Source organism: Manacus vitellinus, unplaced genomic scaffold, assembly GCF_001715985.3.
Source record: "Manacus vitellinus isolate BGI_N305 unplaced genomic scaffold, ASM171598v3 scaffold_0_pilon, whole genome shotgun sequence".
Lineage (NCBI taxonomy): Eukaryota > Metazoa > Chordata > Aves > Passeriformes > Pipridae > Manacus > Manacus vitellinus.
The window spans coordinates 42,870,948-42,889,743 of record NW_021938789.1 but is presented as its reverse complement, the minus strand read 5'-3'; the positions used below and the strand labels follow the sequence as shown (position 1 = coordinate 42,889,743).

Sequence of the window (18,796 nt, the reverse complement as noted above, 5' to 3'; positions counted from 1 at the left end):
AATGGACAAAGGAGTTATAAATAACTGTCTCTAATGAAGTGTCAATAATAAAGTGCATTTTGCACTGTACTTACAATGTTGACTCTGATGATATGTTTAATGCTCTGCTGTCACATAGTATGATAGGAAATTTTTGCTCATATAATTGTAATGCTGGATCTTTCAGACAGTTTATATTTAAACTAAGATACAGTAATAGCATAAAACTTTTTCCTAGTGGAAAGTTATGCTTAAGCATGATCTTGTCTCATAATTGTCTTCACTGTCTGGAAACAATTGAATCAAATTATTAAAATATTGTTTTTCACAGGTCATAGATGAATTATAAACCAGGCAGAATTCAATGTCATATGAGCAATCCTGCAAATAACCTTCCACGGACCATCCAACTGCAGTTTTCCATTGTACAGCAGGCAACCCATTTGAACCCAATGTTTAAGGGTCAAAGAATCTCTTCTGCTTTCACTTGTCTTTGAGAAAGCTGTCGATGAAATCAGATTAATAATACAAAAGCCTAAACATTCTCTGAGGAGCACTCTTGACATCAGAAAGATGTTTCCATGTTAGAGTGGGTTTGTCCTCCAGAAGAAAATGTCATGTTTTGTAATAAAATGTATCGACAATATTCAGGAACTATTAATACATGGATACTGGTGTCTCTCATCTGTCTCATCACAATTATTGCAGCGAACTTTGCTATCAATCATTATGGAAATAATTGATTTAGACCACAACAATTCAGACACAAGTCATCTTGTTGGAAAGCCTGAAGATGTGCAGGTGCCCAGCAAAAACCTGAAAACTCACAGCTTAGACTGCAATCGTAACTGCTGTTATGAGGTGAAAATAAGCAGATATGGCCAAAATGTTTGTATTCTTCTCATACAATGCAATTGACAGTGATGAAAGTAGGACACCACCGACAAAACAGTTTTGCTTGCAGAGAATAAAAGCAAGATTTGGGCACTATTTCCAGTGCACTGAAGTTTATAATGAAACTGATTTTTTTTCCCCCCTCTTTTTATACATAGACAGGTATCATTCTGACTGCAATCATACTTCAAAGCATTGTGTAGATGAATTTTGACAAGAGGGTCGGATGACTACCCTTATACTGCATCCAAGGCTTCTTGAGTTTTATGGCATATAAAATCTCTGTATTCTCTGTTTTAAGTTGGAGCCACTAACAGTCTAAGAATTCCAGATGCAGCTTTAAAGCTCTGTTTTCTAGCTTCCAGTGTAGTTGCCTTTCCCCCTCAACTTCAAAATCACATCAAGATGAGGTTTCTAGGGCAAACAGCTCTGGAAATACTGAAGGCATGATCCTGGCTCACGTGCATATGTAACCTCCATAGAGAACAAACAAGTGATTTTAATAAAGAATAAATAATGAAAAGTGATACAGGTTAAAAAAAATGCTAATACCACAAGAGCAGACACAGAGCTTGCAGGAGACACAGAGAAAACCCTTCAATGGACACCTCAAAAGCCTAGTAAAAATCCAGCTATATTCATAATCAAAAAGTTTTTTTGTGAATGAGAAAGCAAATTTAAAAGAAGCACTGGTATTCCAGCCCTCAGGCTTTCTTCAAGGTAGAACAACACAAATAAGCAAAAACCTCTGCACAGTCTTCCTTTAAATCACATTTACATCACACCTGTTTGGCTGCTGGCAAGGAAATCTCTTATCCAATGAATTCGCCATTGAAGGCTTTAAATTTCCCCTTTGCAATCTAGCTTCTCAGCTCCATCTTTACAAAACTAAACATTAAAAAAAAAAATTGAACAAGTGTCACTATTTTCACTAACAGCATCTAAATCATGCATTTTGGTAAGCAAGATCAATTTGTATAGAACAACAAAATACTAATTCTTAGCTATGGTTGCTTTCATTGTAGCATTTAATTTGGTCAAATCACTCCAGGCTGAAGTTCCTGGGTTTTTTATGGGTGATGGTGAAAGATTTTGTGTCAGGTTAAAGGAATAGAATACCATCCCTACACATTTCCTAATAGTTTTCAAGCACCACAGTAAATTACACTGGTACAGATGGATAAACAGACATACTGCAAAGTCAAATGAAGATTCAGTTTCAATCTTATTTTTTCCCATCAGTTCTCCTGTACTATATGAAGGAATAGTTTTTCCTTTCCCTGTCTTTGGAGACGGTCCCATAGATGCAGTAAACTGATCTTCTGACTCACAGGGAAGCAGAGATGAGAGCTTTTTTCTGTTCCTACAACGCCTAGCACAAAAGATCAAAGGTTCATGACCAGAGATACAAGGAATGACGTGTGTGTGAATACTGAAAGTCACACACACACACACACACACAGTTTTTGAAGGTGTCAGCATTTATAGGGAATGGCAATAATACACTGATTAGCACCTAACTGTTGGGAAGGGAAAGGAATCTGGTCTTCACTGTTAGTATTTGTTTAGGATGCTCAAAGTAACTTTTGTTCCTTTTCTAGTGTGGAAAAACAATAAGTTTAACCTCTGACCCATTTGGGAAACTTTTTGAAATTAAGGAAATATGAAATGCAAGGGAGGTCCAAATTCAGGCAAATCACAGTATTGGCTACATAGGCCCTGGTAGCCTTTTTCTATGTCCAGCAACATCATACCACAACAGCCCTTCATTTCCTCCCCCTCCTGACTTCTACTGAATTATTCCAGATGCAGAAGCTTGATTAGTTAAAAAAAAAAAGACTTGTGACCTAGTCTACATTCTCCATTTTGCATCTCGGATGCATTACTGAGTTACTACTGCTCAGATTCCCCACTGAAAGAGAAAAATCAGACAGAAATCAGCATTCTCAGCATTTATCTTTACATCACAACCTGAAAATCCTTACCTGAAAAGTTACCTGAATGTTCAGATTAGTCCAAAAAAAGGCATACAGAAACTCACATAAGAAAAGATGAATTCTCAACCACAAGGTTCTTTATAAAAAGTTTCCATTTTCTTAAGTTGCTCATGGGTACTGCAGGAGTCATTTCACCTAGGAGAAGCAGCAATTTTGTAACATTTATTTAACCTTAAGGATTAGGGTTTGGTAATCTCCACCTACCTCATTTATCTTGTAATTTGAAAAGCTGGATCCAGATTGTCTTTGTATCAGCCATGCAGATCAGGGGTGTTACTACTTCCAGGTGTTACTACTACAGGTCCCCTCATCACAACTATCGGCAGTGAAGAAATGGGACTGCACACACACACGATTCGGTCTTTGGGATTCTCCATGGATCTCTTTCTGCATTTCCCTTTTATTCATACTCTTATGTAAACAGCACCTGGTGTTGTCTTTCAGTTAACCAGAATTCCCAGGATCTTGCTAAACTGGTGTTTTGATTCCACACATTCACACTCGTATCATGTTGTGACTGTTTTCAGTTGTGGTAAAACCCATGCAGACCATGCAGATCGCCAAGCAGTGATCCATTTTAAGAACACAGCACTCCCTTTGTCAAAACACCAGTCAAGGTTGACCCTCCTTTTTGGTTCTAATTAAATGAATGCAGGTGCAGGCTGACTCAGTTTGTTCCCACAAGAACCTTTCTGCCATCCAAAAAATCTAGATGAACACATGATTCCTCCAGTAGCAACATTATAAAAGCAATTTTGAGCTGGTTCCTCTTATACACATTGTTTAACAACAAAAAAATAAGTGTCTGTGACAAGGATGTAAGGGTTATGACTGTTCCATTGATTACCTGCAAATGCTTGAAAATATCCCAAAAGGTGAGTGTTACTTCACACTTGAAAAAGTGGTTTGTTTATTTTTTTTATATTTTCCTTTAGCAGTTAATGTTTCACATACTGAATTAACCAACTTCAGGATTTCTGAAGAATCCTAGAACATCATATGCTTTGTCTTTTAAGCAAGCAAAGCTGACTCAAAAGAAGAAGACTATTCTTTGGAGACCTTGAAAAATAGCCAGAAAATTAATCTCTGAACTAAGCATTTTTACCACAGGAAATGCCAAGATCTAAGGATTTATTTTTTTTTTATTGCAATAATTAAACATGAATTTAAGTTTGGTCTGTCATGCTTTTTTAAAGTTGTAGTAGGCTGAACAAGTATATCTAGAACCAAAAACTGGCAAGTTATATCAAATGAAGTAAAACATTCCCTGGCAGCAAGCATATACAAAAACAATATCTGAATTTTTTGACAATTCAAAGTGAAAACTAGACATTTTATTTTATTAATTATGGCCATCTTTACAGGTCCACAGCAGAAGAGAATCACCATACAACACAAGGAACTCCAAAATTAAGCAAAGAAAGCAAAATTTTAATTATGCTACATAAAAAAAAAACAACCTTCTGTTTTTTCATTACATATAATGAGAAATAAATTTTAAGTGCTTCTGGACATGATGATGAGATAAAGATGAGGACACTTTTACAGATGTTTTGAAACTGACTTTACTTTTTTGATTTATAGATAATCTATCCATAGTTAAGGGACTAACCATTACATTTTGTCCTACAAACTACAAAAACCAGACACTAGTCAGCACTTTAAATAACATATGAATGAGCTGCATCTATTTAAAAGCTGCAGAACTCAGGACAGAGGCAGTAAAATATAAAAAAAATACAAGAGTTAAAAATCCTACTGCAAGAATATCAACTGTAATAAAAGAGAAGACATTAAAACCAGCAGCTAGTTAGGTGCCAGGACATAATAGAACCCATAAGGACAGGCAAAGAATGATGCTAAGTTAGGAAGAAAGAGTCTGTTTTCAGAGAACTTCCTGACAGACACCACAACAAAGCAACATGAATGGTGACTGTGTGGTCCCCTTCTCGTAAATAAATCAGGCGTCAAAGGTTGATCTGCAGCTAATAAGAGGCCTAAGCCTTCTCCAAGGATTTGTAGTATTCTGTCAGCACGGTCCAAGCCTTAGGAGCCATGAAGCCTTCCGGCGGGTTTTGTCCTTCCCGAGCCAGCTTGCGCATGCGGGTCCCCGATATAAAGTCAAAGTCTTCATGGCTGAGAGAGTAGGAGTGGGGGCAAAAGGAGGGGGGAAAAAAAGAACATACTTTAAAAGCAGGCAAAGTTGCTCATATTCCTTCTGCTTTCTTGATACTTTATACATTTCTTCTTGTGAGTATAATGCTGTATAGCAACTATAATTTCCAGACATTTGCCCCGTACTGCCAGCAAATCCCAAGAATATACACCCCCCTACAATATTCAGTGTAGGTAACTCTTGAGGTTTTAGCAGTACAGCCTAACTGAACTACTGTGGATTGAATTCAGTCTGTCCTTCCATTGAGCCTGGCTTGTTCTCTGTGAGGAAACAGAATTCCTGTTGAGGGAGAACCATCTACTCTACCTACTGTCTCAGCCCTTTGTCAAAGCAACAGCAGCCATCCTGTTTTGCACCTTGCCTTGCCATGGCAGGAGACCTGCCCTATGAGCTGATTGAATGTACCTGTGCCGGTTGAAGAAGGTCATTTCAGCGGCACCTTGAGAATGAGTAAAAAACAGCATTGCACCAAACCTTAGTGACTGATCCATGGCAGAACAGAGAAAGCAAAAGACTCAGAATCTAGAGGCAAGCTCCACAACTGAGCCATTGCAAGACACTGAGTACATGTAAACATATATATACATATAAATGATGTGGCACATACAATTCAAAATAAAGAAAAAAGCAGGGGAATAATAAAAATACCTTCCCCTAAAGATGTTTCTCCCTAAAAATCAGAATTCAGTTGGACAAATGCATAAATGAACACAGATCAGAATTGTTTACCATTGTTAACATAAGAATCTGAATCATTATCATTAACTTTTCAGGTATGTGGTCATAAGCAGCAAAAGCTCCACAAGTTAAATTACTCCTCATAGGACTGAGACAGTAAAAGCAAGACAAGAATGCCAGAGTTCTATCAAACGCTCCAAAGGAAAAAATTATGTATTCTTAAATTAAATAGCAATTTTACTTACGCCATTCACTCAATTTGCAGCATGTATGCAATACTCATTCTTTACTTGTCTGTTTGAAATAAAAACCAAGTATTGATCTCAGATGCACATGCCTTAGACAGAAACAAGAGCCAAGTGTGAATATCAGAGGGCAGAACTTGGCTCTGAGTGTTGGTCTACACTCCAGTAGGGTATGGCAGTTAGCAAGATGCAGAAAGCATTCCACAGTTCCCTCTCAGAACACCACTAGCCCCATAACTTTTTGATTTGCCCTCCCATACGTGTTCTTTTCTTGTTGCTTTCAATTTAGGACTGTGGGTTCCTGAAGTGTCGCAACAAGGCAAAAAATCCCTACTGTACTTCAATTCTGCAAAATATGAATTATATAAAAATGAAAATGTAAGGTTGATGTAATTCCATGGGAGAACAAGTTGTCACTACTATTTATAACATTAGAAAATTCTGTTCCTTAGCAGAGAGATGTCTGCCCTTCACTAACACTGCCTGAAGGTAACTTGTGTTCTTTGCAAAGAACTATTTCTATAAAATATATATGAGGAAGTGATAAGCCTGGTTAATTCTGTTAAAAAAATACCAAGTCTTCAAATGATCTGTAAAAGAAGAGTAAGGTAAGTGCTATAAAGTTTCGCCATGTGTAGTGTTCTCCTCAGTGTGGTAGCAATACCAAAGTTTGAGCATTAAAAAACAAAAAGGTGCTTTATACTGTCCTTGTCTGCTAAGTTTTCAGAAAACCACTCAACTTCCTCTGGTGCCCTACAAGTGAAATAAAGGTACTAAAGGTAGATAAGTCATGTAAGTCTGTTTCAACAGACAGTCAGTAAGATAATTCCTTTAGCCTCTTCCTACTCCGAGTAGCACAAAAACCAGTTAGGAATTCGAAATATCAAGAAAGAGAGAAACACGAAAAGAAGCTAAGGAGATCTACAGAAATTATAAGAAAATGAAAGAAAATAATGAGTAAGGACAATCTCAGAAATATAGTACATTCAGCACCTTCTAATATTTCTAGAAATATTTCCAAAATATTATTAAAAAGTACAAAAGTACTAATGATGCCCACTCATTATAGCAAACTTCTATTTTGAATGGATTCTCCTTTATAAAAAAAAATTACTTTTATTAGTAATCACTAAAGTGACTCGAATGGAGCTTTGGCAAAATATACTGTATGTATTTTTTGCCATTTTAAAAATTACAGCATTTACAATTTTCCAGTTTAATCTCTGCTTTCATATATAAAACAAGAGTATTTGAATAACCACTCAATACTCATTGTCTTTACTAATGGCAAAAATCAAATCTCTTGAATACCAGAAACTGAGATTTCTGCTAAGCAGAAAAACCTTATCAGCACTGTCACCACTGTGGTAGGATGTGAACCACAAGCATTTTGAAATAAAACATATCAGTATGAGTAGTTTGCTTTAGCAGAAAGAGAAGACAAAAAGAGTCATCAAGTAATTTTGTTCATAGTGAATTTTGAGGATATTAAGAGATATCCTGTATAAGACGGATTTGAGTGGAACATGAGAGAGGGAAACATTTGACCATTAAAGACACTATGAAATATACATGCCAAAGCCATACAAATTCTTTTCTCAAGTCATATTTGAAATTACTCTCAATGAAATTTAATCCAAGCCTTTTCTGAGGATGGGATTTAAGTGCTTTTGAAATTTTTATTCAGTGGCTGCTAGAATTAATTTTCTTTGAGCCACACTGTATGCTAGTAAATGCTTGTAACATTGATTTGACCTTTTACTACCAACTGAGTTTGAATAGTACTGACATAATACTTTGTGTCAATACAATTAAAAGCATTCTCCAAAAGAAAGAGGTAAGGAAGGCAGAAAGAAATCCTCAACAAAACTTTGTCAACAGAAAAACAGTCCTGAAACATATTACATTGAGGACTGGTATTTACTCCCTGCCACAGCATCCTAGGACTCTACTACTCTCACAGTGTGGAAAAAGCACTGTGAGAGTAGTGCTCTTAAATTTCCTCACTTATGGAGGACAGGGTGTCATAGGTAGAGTAGAAAATACATAAGTCTGCTGAGCTCTCATACATCTAGCAAAAGGAGAAAAGGAATCTTTTCTTACACTTCAGATTGTGCCCTCCTTCCATACAGACAGTATGCATACAGACAGCCACAGGTGCACAGGACAGTATATTTGGAAAGCTGTAAGGCATTTATTCAAAATAACATAGAAACAAATCTCTGCTGTTAAATAATCTTCAAACTGTTCCCAGTAACTGAGCATTGGGCTCAAAGAACACTACAACACACACAGAAGGTTAAGAATTCACAGACCAGTTTTTTCCTTTCTTTCATTCAAAAAGACTAATGTTTTATTCTCTTAAATGGATTTCCCTTTTATTTTGTGAATTTGGTAGTTATTTTACTGTAACACCACAAGTGACCCCAGCAACCATCAGAGCTCTTTGTGCTTTACAAGCTCAAACACTCTTAAGAGTAGCATGTGAGGCTAAGATTTCAGAGACCTCATAGTTCTTGTAACATAATGAAGATATCACCAGTTTGCAAGTGAGAAATGACTGCATGAAGATGTCCACAGTCCTACAGGAAACCTCCTCTGCTGTATCTCTGAGGTGTCGATACAGTGATTAAAGAGAATATTTTTTCCACTTCAACATTATGACCTACAAGTTTAATCTAAATATAGAACCTACTACATAATAGGTTTTTTATGAAGATCAGTCATAATCTCGGGAACCCTGACCTTCTGTTAGAGTATTCAGTACTGTGCAAATGACCTTCTTGGAATTCCCATTTTCTGTGGTGTCTAGTGTTCTCAAGGTCTTAAGAAATTACTCTTAAACACAAGACACATGATAAAAGTACGGACCATTCATTCATAGTCTTGCCTATAAATTAATTTTTTAACAAACATATGGAAATAAAACAATAATATGATTTATTCACCCTGGTCTGGCTTCAAAACAACTGTCATCTTCTACTCAGTTGGCAAATTTCAGATCTGATTAATTCTTGGGACAATTCACAGCCTCCTTATCTGGGGTCCAGTATTAACCTTAAACCCTTTTTAGAATGATTTTCTCTGAATTTAAATTTGCCTTTGTAGCATCAAGTCATGACTTACACCACAACTCCTACAGGAACAGAATCTTGTCCCTTATAGTGTCAAGTCTTTGATATGTCAGTCTCTATTATGCCTTGGGAATGAATGCCCCATGTCATTGAATGAAACTGCAAATGTCAGCAAGATTTGAATCCTAACTCATCATGAACAAACCCCTTATGAAATTAGAACACAATATTGTGATTAATATTAACATCTGAAAACCAAATCCTTTACCTGCTGTGAATGAAATTCCTTTCTGACCAGCAGGAGAGCTTAAGTCTTCTGAGGTCCTGCAGTGTTTCAGTGTATCCTAAATTAAGTATTAATGGTAATTGAGGAACCGCATTTCAGATAACTAAATTAAGGAGAACAGTCAAGTGTGCTTATCTCAGCCTCCCACTATCACTTTAAAAAACAAACAAATTTGAGAACAATATGTACTTAGTTGGAGCAGCTATCCTGTAAGTATGATTTGATGGTATTAAAGCACTCATGGCAATCATATTAAAGGTCCTGAGAATAAACCACATAAAGTTAAAATCTCTCTTCTTCACAGGTATCCATGCTTCATGAACATTTTACAGAAAGCATGAACAATCTGCTCCAGTCACCTTACTTATGGGTGTCTTTTAGTCAAAATGTTCTCATCAGTTTTCTTTCAGCAAAAAAAACAATGTAAATTTATTTCCAGACACTTCTGTGGTTTTTTTAATTGCCAGACTAATTTCCTTTCTTAATTGAGTTTTTTTCTCAGCAGCAGTCTGTGGTTGCATTTTATAGGACTGATCTTCCGTAAAGAATTGGGAATTTCTGCTCACAAAACCAGCCACTATTATTAAACCACCAATCCCAAATTACACTTGTCTGTGGTAACTGTTTGTGAGGCCTTTTTGGCTGAAGAAACACACTAACTGTTTTTCTGAAGGAATTTCAGCACTGGGTAGGGATTTTTTGGAGAGTGGGGGTATTATTTGTTGGTTGCTTGGTTCTTCCGCTGTTGTCTTTACACTTCACTCTGTCAGTGGTTTACAGGTCAGACATTCTTTTGGAATTTCTCCATTATAACTTGAATTCTTCCTATAAACTTTGCCAAATCATATTTTGACACTATAGATCCAAAATTCTATGAAATATAAAACTGTAAAAACTTGGATAAAGACTGTAACAATATTCATACTAGTTTTTATATGCATTGTTTCTTCAGAATTCTATGCAAGTGGAAATGCTCAAGCTTTCCACAGAAACTTAGATTAGGCTTGCTATCTGAATTCAGCAACAGCAAAAAGGGCAATTATTTTTTTTATTATCATCATTTAGACTAAGGGGAAATAAAACAAAATTATCTCTACCTGTGCTGCTATATATCACTTCAAATGTATTCCTCAAATTCCTTTCCTAGATCTTAGTTTTAGATACATTTTTTTCAATAATACGTTTTAAGATTTCAGTTTCATGAGGTGCCAAACCTAGTTCTAAGATGTCCAAGAAACAAAACTTGTGCTAGTTTCATGAGGTAAAATACAAATATGATTTCAAGTCCCTGGTTATTCATGTCCTAACATTCTAAAGGGTGACTTTATTTAAACAATTTATACTAGTTAAGTTTTGTGCATCACTCTGCAAATAAAACTGCTGTGCTGCTATTACAAAGGCTTTTATATCATTCTTTTCTTACCCCCTTTCCTCACACTCAGTGCTCCATGATTATCCCTGAATGCAACCAGGATGTTTCTGCCTTTCCTTACTAACAGGGGCACATGTAGATTTACCTTCTTCCAAGTGACTTCATCTCAAACACAGCACCACAGCAGGGCAGCATGAGGTCCTGACACACAAACTCAACAGTCATGTTCTCCAGACCGTTCCCAAGCAGATATAGGGTCTACTAGGGCAGCACACACTCTGAAGGATACTAATGGAAGTGAGAAACAAACTGAACTCTAAGATGAACTCCCCAAAACTGCACTTGTGTGGACACCTCTGGGAGCTGGAGGCCTTAAAGCACAACAACGTCTTGGAATCGAGGCAGCACACCAGAGAAATTAAGGGCCTTTGTTACCAATTTGGAGGCAGGGCCAGTGTAGGCTTTTTGGTACTTCCCAGGCTTGCCACCAAGGTCATGAGCAGCTCATCCATAGCGAGGTATCACACAGTTGCCCAGTATCTTCTGGTATGTAGCTGACCAATGCCTACTCAGCATCTGAGTACCTACCACCACAGGCATACAAGGAACACTATCAGCAAGTCTTATATCTTTCTCATAAAGGCTGAGCATGAATGTTTAGAGGTGTTACAAGCAAAGAACTCTCTGCCACTACTAATTCTGCAGCCCCAACTTTTCAGACATCCTTCTGGCAGTTGGATCAAGGTTCGGGAAACTTCTCACCACTAGTCAAAGATCCATCCTCCACCATCCCTACAGCTTGGGATTACCTTCAGAAGCAGAAAGGTAATTCACTATTATCAGCAAAGAGCCCAACTGCAATAAGCTCTGCATGTCTTTGCTGCCAAGCCAGGTGTGGTGCAACTGCCAAATTACAGAGGCGCTCAAGTTAGCAGATGGTGTGTATTCTGGTTTCTCAAATGCACCTTCCCAAATGGAGGAGCATAGGGGACCTGAAAAAATGAATGACCACATGGGGAAAGAATAACTATATCCAGCAGCTAAGACACAGAGCTCAGCTATAGCTCAGTCCAAGAGAAACCCACTTGCCATAATCTTTCATACATTCTATAGTGATGTAAATTCTGGAACTACTTAGTTGGCTGTCAAGTCTCCGAGCCTCAAAGAATTGAAAAAGGTGCAATAGAAATCAAGTTACCCATTTCTAAAACAAGTTACAGCAATGCTTCTGTGCATACAACCTTCTCCCCCCAATTTTCAAGCTGCCTTTTTCATCAGGTAAGTCGTGAATATTTCCACAAACATCCCTATTTCACATCTATGGGTCTTCCTCCAGTACTGACCCTTTCGTATTTCCAGGCAATCCTCTCTTCCCTGCCATCCTCCTTAGAGTCAAACATCACATGGTCCAGGGCTCTGCCACATTTTCAGCATTACACAGATTATCTTGAAACACAGCCAGCTGCACCCACCCAAGCTCTAACTGCCTGGAGCCTACCAGTGTTCTGTCTCTAGCAAGCAGAAGCAGTAAGGGCTCTCTTTCCAGGGAGCCTGCATGTGTCCACATTGCCATCTAGAGGATTGCTGCCACATTCCAGTCCATCTACCAACTGTGTAGGGTACAACAGAACAGGACAAATTCCGTCAACAGAAGGGCAGAACTGCACACTAGTAGCAGCATGGTCCATTTTCCATGACAGTTACAGAAACAGCGAAAAAAACACCTCATAGACACAGTGAAAGGATGAAAGGGTGCACACGATGCAGCCTGAAAACCCCAGGACACACAATGGTCTTAGGGCATCTTTTTGCATTATTATTTAACAGAGAAAACAGCTATTTGTCAGCCCTCTTGTCCACTTTCTTCTCCATGTTGCACATTCTCATTGCTTTTCTTCTGTCATATTTGATGCACACCTGACACGTGAGAAGCATATTTAGAAAGATAAAGCAGCAGAAAGCTAATCTTAACATTATAATAAATAGTAATATTTTTCTCTGGATTTAGCAATCTGTGCCACTATGTTCCAGAATTAGAGAAACTCCAGTACCTAGGAGAGGTGAGTCTTGATGTGTCAGCTAAAGTTAGATCAGGTAGTTGCACTGTGGAGCAAATCATGCTGAAATCAAGCTGCATTCGTGATCTAAAACCACATTTAAACACTGCCATGTTTGAGCAATATGAAATTAATTATAAACAATTCTTTTATGTGGGCAGGGGGTAAAAGGCAGCTGTTGTTCAAAATTTTCATAAAATGAAAATACAACTTACTGATTAGAGTCATAATAATCCATGCATTTCTTTTTCTTATTATAAGCTGCAACCCGGAAGGGTACAATTTCCAGTGCTCGGAGGCCTGGAGCCATTGTCAACACTTTGGCACCATGGGTTGGTTCATAAAGATCTTTCCCAGTGTCAGGGTGTGGCATCCCTGCTGGATCTCGCCCTACAATGTAGAAGTTAGCTCCTGCAACCATCCGTGATCTGCAGTGCCACTGAACCTAAAACAGAGACAAGGGAAAACAGTTAGCAGAAGAAAATGCTCAAAATGTGACCCTGAAAATGTGCATGCGTTCTATATATTTATCTATATTCCACATTTTCCCTAATCAGACATGATTTTTACTATGAAGCCGTAACAAAACAAAGAACCAATTATGTGAATCACCATCAAACTTATAGCTAAAACATACTATTCCCCTGTTTTATTTGCACAGTAGGTGCTCAAAAAGTTACTTCAGCACAGTGGAACATCATGGCAAGAAAGATGGAGCTCATCTGTTTCCTGGCTCAGTTCTTCCTGATCTCACCCTCCATCTCTCTCCTTTTATACAAAACAAAAGCAACTGCTTTTGGAATTTTAGTGGAATCTAGCTTTATATTGCTCTAGTTTACTCACAGCAATTTCTCTAAAAAAGCATCCTGACCAACAGATAGCTGACAAACATTGGAAGAAAGACAAGATAGGTTACTTTAACACAGTGTTTATGAGTAATCTAATCAACTTGCCTATACATTCAAAAATTACCCATGCTTAGCACTTTCAACTTGTACATGTGGTAAGGATGTTGTCCAAGGCAGAACTTTAACACTTAGTCTGTATCAATATGAAGACCCAAAGGACATATAAACTAGGTAGCTAGTGCACACGAATGCTTGGAATAGGTTTTCAGAATATGAAGACTGACTATTTATACCATAAGCTTCCAAGACGAGAACTGATAAAGCAGCTCCAGCTTTGGTAACTATTTAGTCATATTTCCACAATCACTTTGGTATTATTTGATGCTAACACTTCTGTATGAAGTGGAGAGGAACCAATGTCCGATTCAGAAACTTAAGTCTTATTCAATTTTTGCTTGGATACATCAACTCACTTGCACATAATATTTGAAGTATTGTAAATACAGAGAAACAATTTTCCCATATTACTTGGATGCATGTTTCAAAATGAGTGGTTTCATAACTAACAACTTGGGTTTTACCTTTTTTTTCTTATAGTTGAGTTACTACTGAAGGTAAAAAAATACATACTTCAAAGGAAATTCTACACATGGACTATTTAATCATCAGCACCTTACAATCAAAGAAACACTTTTAAATTATTTAGAAATGCATCTCTTTTACTAACTACGGTGAGAGGATTTTTTTCTCCTCAAGACTGTTCAAAGTATTTACTAGATAAAACTGTTAGAGATGCTATACTTATGACAGTTTTTAGACTTACCATGTCACAGAATGTTGTTGGATTTTCTTAATTAATTTCTGTATGTAATATTTTCAATACCAAATTTAACCGTACAGTACAGGAAAAGCAGAATAACTATTACATTATTTTAGGAAACAAAGACTCAACTTCAGAAGATGTCAATATGCTTTCATACTAGGAAGTATTCCCCTAAAAGAAATGTCACACCATCTATATGATTTAGTATCTGCCAAAGAATACCCAGAGAAGAGTTTTAAAAACCAGCAAGTATATAACAGTGGTTTCTTATATATGCAGCCCTACCTTCACACACAACTCAAGGGCCTACCCAGTTAACTACATAATGTTAAACAGCTTCACAAGTTGAACAATACTAAATATCTGTCAAAACATCTGGCAGGCACTAAAGCAGCTCTCTGGGCAATCTGTTCCAGTGCTCGATCACTTGCACAGTAAAGAACTTCATCCTCATGTTCAGGTGGAACTCCTGTGGGTCACTTTCTGCCTGTTGCCTCTTGTCCTATTGCTTGGCACCACCAAGAAGAGCCTGGCTCCATCCTCCTGACACTCTCCCTTCAGACACTTGTAGGCATTGATGAGGTCCCCTCACAGACATCTCTTCTTGAGGCTGAACAGACCCAGCTCCCTCAGCCTTTCCTCACAAGAGAGATGCTCCAGTCCCCTCATCATCTTTGTTGCCCTCCACTGGACCTGCTCCAGGAGCTCCATGTCTCTCTTGTACTGAGGAGCCCAGAACTGGACACAGCACTACAGATGAGGCTTCACTAGGGCTGAGCAGAGGGGCAGGATCACCTCCCTCAACCTGCTGGCAACACTCTTCCTAATGCACCCTGGGATACCACTGGCCTTCTTGGCCACAAGAGCACACTGCTCTTGTCCCATTTCTATACACCGATACTACTTCAGAATATATTTACTTTCCTAAGCAGGTAAATTTATTGCATTTTGATAGAGTTTTCCCTTACAGAACTGTTTCTTTCTTCCAAAGCACTTATCAGTAATGTTAAAAAATAAAAAACCAAAAATGCTAAATTGATGCTTCTGAAACATGTCCATTAAGATCTTTACAGACTCGAAAGCCACATCCACCCTGAAGATAAGCATATTAACAGCTGCTTGTTGCTTTGTAAAGCACTTGCACTATAGAAACAAATCTAGTACCAATGTCTTTTAAATGACCTATGGAAAATTATTAAATAAAGAATCTCTTTTATAACTTGAACAAACATTACTGTCAGAATATATTCTGAAGTCACTGGAAATATCATGTAAGTTACGAAAAAACTTCTGTTCAGAATAAGGATTGTGGATTTTGTTCCTTCTCATAAATACAGGAATGAAGTAGAAAATCTCTGTTAATTCTCAGAAAAGGTCTGTGGGGAACTGCACAAGATTCCCCACAGTAACTCGCTCACATGCCTCAACTAGAGCTGGGCTGCAGTTTTTTCTCCGAATGGAAAGGTACTGCAAGCTCTGTTTGACCAGTCAACTGGCCAGCAGAAAATAAGTGACACCTGTCTAATTTAATTTCACTAAGTAAGATCTCCTATCTACCAAAAAGCTACCACAGAGTTAACCTCTGAGCCTGGTCAAAACTTGAACTTCTGTGACTCAAGGTGGAGCAGAGGACAGAGGGAAAAAAAAAAAAAGAGAGAGAATAAGATGGAGAACCAATATCCCCTAGAGGAATTGACCTCAAATGAGAACATTTATTCTTTCTGCTGTTTCCCACAAACCTCTAGGGATTCCAATCCAAGACCTGGCTCCTAAATAAAGTGTTGTCAAGGAGTTATTTCATACAAAAGCCTTGAAACAATTCTCCCTGAATTAAGTTTGCCAAAAAATAAACAAAGACTGTTTTTTGTTTAATTTGTGTATAGCCCTCCAACACACCAACTTTTTGCTTAACAGTCATAAAACTTAAGTACCTTAGCACTGAGGACAACCATTTGTTAAGTTAACAGATCTTATAAATCCTTCTGAAAAAGACTGTAAAAAAGGAGGAAGGATTAATTTATTATTATACCCTTATAACTGTAAACCTAATATTTTCTCCCACCATTTTCAGCAAAATCCTCCAATATAGAAGTTTTTTCATAAAAGAATGTTTTGGTTGATGACAGAAAGAGACTTGGCAATCTGGTTTCCCAAGGAAAATGAGTCTCCTTTCTCTCCAGCAAAAAAAACCCACAAGACACAAACATCACACATAGCACTAATACTTAAGTGCACTGTCAAAAGGGTTTGGTTTTATTTTCAACTCTCGATTTATTTACCTCAGTTGGTCCAGCGTACATCATGGGGGAAGGGAATATAGCTACCACTGTTGTTTCTGGATTCAGGATTCCCTCCTCCAGGACTGCAGCATGTTGCTTCATGCGCCACATCAGAGGAACATCATCCTCCTTTGTCCAGCCTCCAAGAGGATGCAAGAGCAAAACTGGGCGCCGGTAGCCACGTTCCAAAAGCTGCTTGTGGGTATCCTGCATTAAAAGAGCATGGCCATTGTGCACCGGGTTGCGTAACTGGAATGCAAAGACAGCATCTATGGAGAAAAAACAAGACAAAAGATATAAGAAGAGCAAGTTATTTTATTAGGAATTGTACAACCACAGAAAAATATTCAGTACAATCTTTCCTCTGAATTTTATTAAACAAATACAATAGCAATAGTCATGAGTCATTGAAACAATGCTAGCCTCGGTGGCAGCTGCAGACATTTGGGTAAGCCTCTGCAGGAAGAAACAAAACAAAAAAAAATGTACTTACCGGCATTCATTTCCTTGAATTTCTGCCTTAGTTCAGCTGGAGTGAGACGATATTGATCTAGTCCATCATTCCAATAAATACGATCAAGGACCTGCAGATCTCCACCTACAAGCCAGTTCCCTTGCTCCATAACCATCTAAGAAAAGAAAGGAAATTCCTTGTTAGGATCAATTGTCAGCTTCTCATGAGCATCTACAACATTGCAATGGGATCACATCTTTACCAAAGAAGTGTTCCAGGTTAATTTTATTTGACAGTTGCAAGTCAAGCATCAACATTAAAAAAAAATTTTAAAAAATCACAGTAACATGGTCCAGAGACGTAGGAGAAATGCACAAATCCTCAGCAGGCATATGCCTTTCTTTCAAAATTAAAGATTTCTTTAATATGTAGAAATGCAAGTAGCCAGTATTCTTAACCAACATCATTACATTACAAAGATAGTGTTTGGAAAGCCTTATATATTACAATTTATTTAGTTACAATTTTTTCTTATTTAATTACAAGATATTAATACAATGAAGTTGGCACACTTTATGATCAAAGCAAATACAGTTGCAGTATCACCCTGTAATTCACAAGATTCTGGTCAGCAATTAAGTAACAAGTAAACAGTTCTGATTAACTACTCATCCACTTTAACTGGAATAAAATCAGAATCTTGGAAGTAATATGGCTTTTGGATTTGTTTCATGGTAGCATTTTATGGAAGCAACATATGTTGTACACTCACTACAATTCTTTTTATATCTTTAAATATCATCTCACCCTTTATCAAAAACTGATTATGGCAAGCTGCTTAACATATTCTAGCAGTGGCCTCAGAAAATTTCTGAGGATGCATTTGCTTTTGAAGATTGAACCACAAAAAACTTTCAAGTTTCATATACATTCCTGATTAATTTTTTAGCCTTATGTAATTTAAAGATGACAACAAATGTTCATATAGCAGAAGACACTACATACTACATCCAGAAAAAATTAAGAGTGGATTTTTCAATTTATTTCTGTTTGAGATAATGGACCTGCTGGAATTAAATGCTGCTACGGTAATCATTCCCTTCCCAAAGAAAATGCCAGATTTTGACATCTCACCAAGGTGGAGGGAAGGTGCATTAATGATATGCAGATGAGAAATATCTGCACTATTGAAACTCTCAGGTATCCAAATATTTCTGATTAATTAAAAAGAGACACCAAATTTTTGTACTGTCATGATACTACTATAGACCCCAGTACAGACATAAGAATATAGTTCCTCATCTTCTACATTAGTTTCAGGCATGACATTAGTGCATTATAAGAATATATTCAAATTTTGACTGCATGAGATTTTCTTAGAATTTCTTAAATTTGTGTTAGGTTTTTAACAAAAAGGTACTTATGTTCATCATCACAGAACACACCAAGGGCTTTGAAAATCTTCTGTTAGTCATATAGATACTTTCAGAACATATCAAAGGTTTTCCTTTTTCAAGAGCAAGGTCATAATTTGAGGCTTGATTTATTTTTATCTAATTTTAAGACATACTTGTAAACAAAAAGATACTACAGAGAAAAATGGGGAAAGAAACATATTTTGGCTCTGCAGAGCT

At 37.3% G+C, this 18,796-nt stretch overlaps 1 protein-coding gene across 2 annotated transcripts in view; it reads right to left on the bottom strand.

Moving 5' to 3' along the window:
- Positions 1 to 3,984: 3,984 nt before the first annotated feature.
- The window catches only part of PAPSS1 (3'-phosphoadenosine 5'-phosphosulfate synthase 1), a 52,691-nt gene continuing 37,879 nt past the window's right edge, over positions 3,985 to 18,796 (bottom strand). For both annotated transcript variants that reach the window (XM_018072406.1, XM_018072413.2), the window contains 4 exons: positions 17,202 to 17,337; positions 16,709 to 16,977; positions 12,974 to 13,203; positions 3,985 to 5,006 (listed from right to left, as the gene is read on the bottom strand). In XM_018072406.1, the coding sequence (XP_017927895.1) occupies positions 4,868 to 5,006; positions 12,974 to 13,203; positions 16,709 to 16,977; positions 17,202 to 17,337 (774 nt within the window). In that variant the 3' untranslated portion in view covers positions 3,985 to 4,867. The remainder of the gene's footprint in view (positions 5,007 to 12,973; positions 13,204 to 16,708; positions 16,978 to 17,201; positions 17,338 to 18,796) is intronic.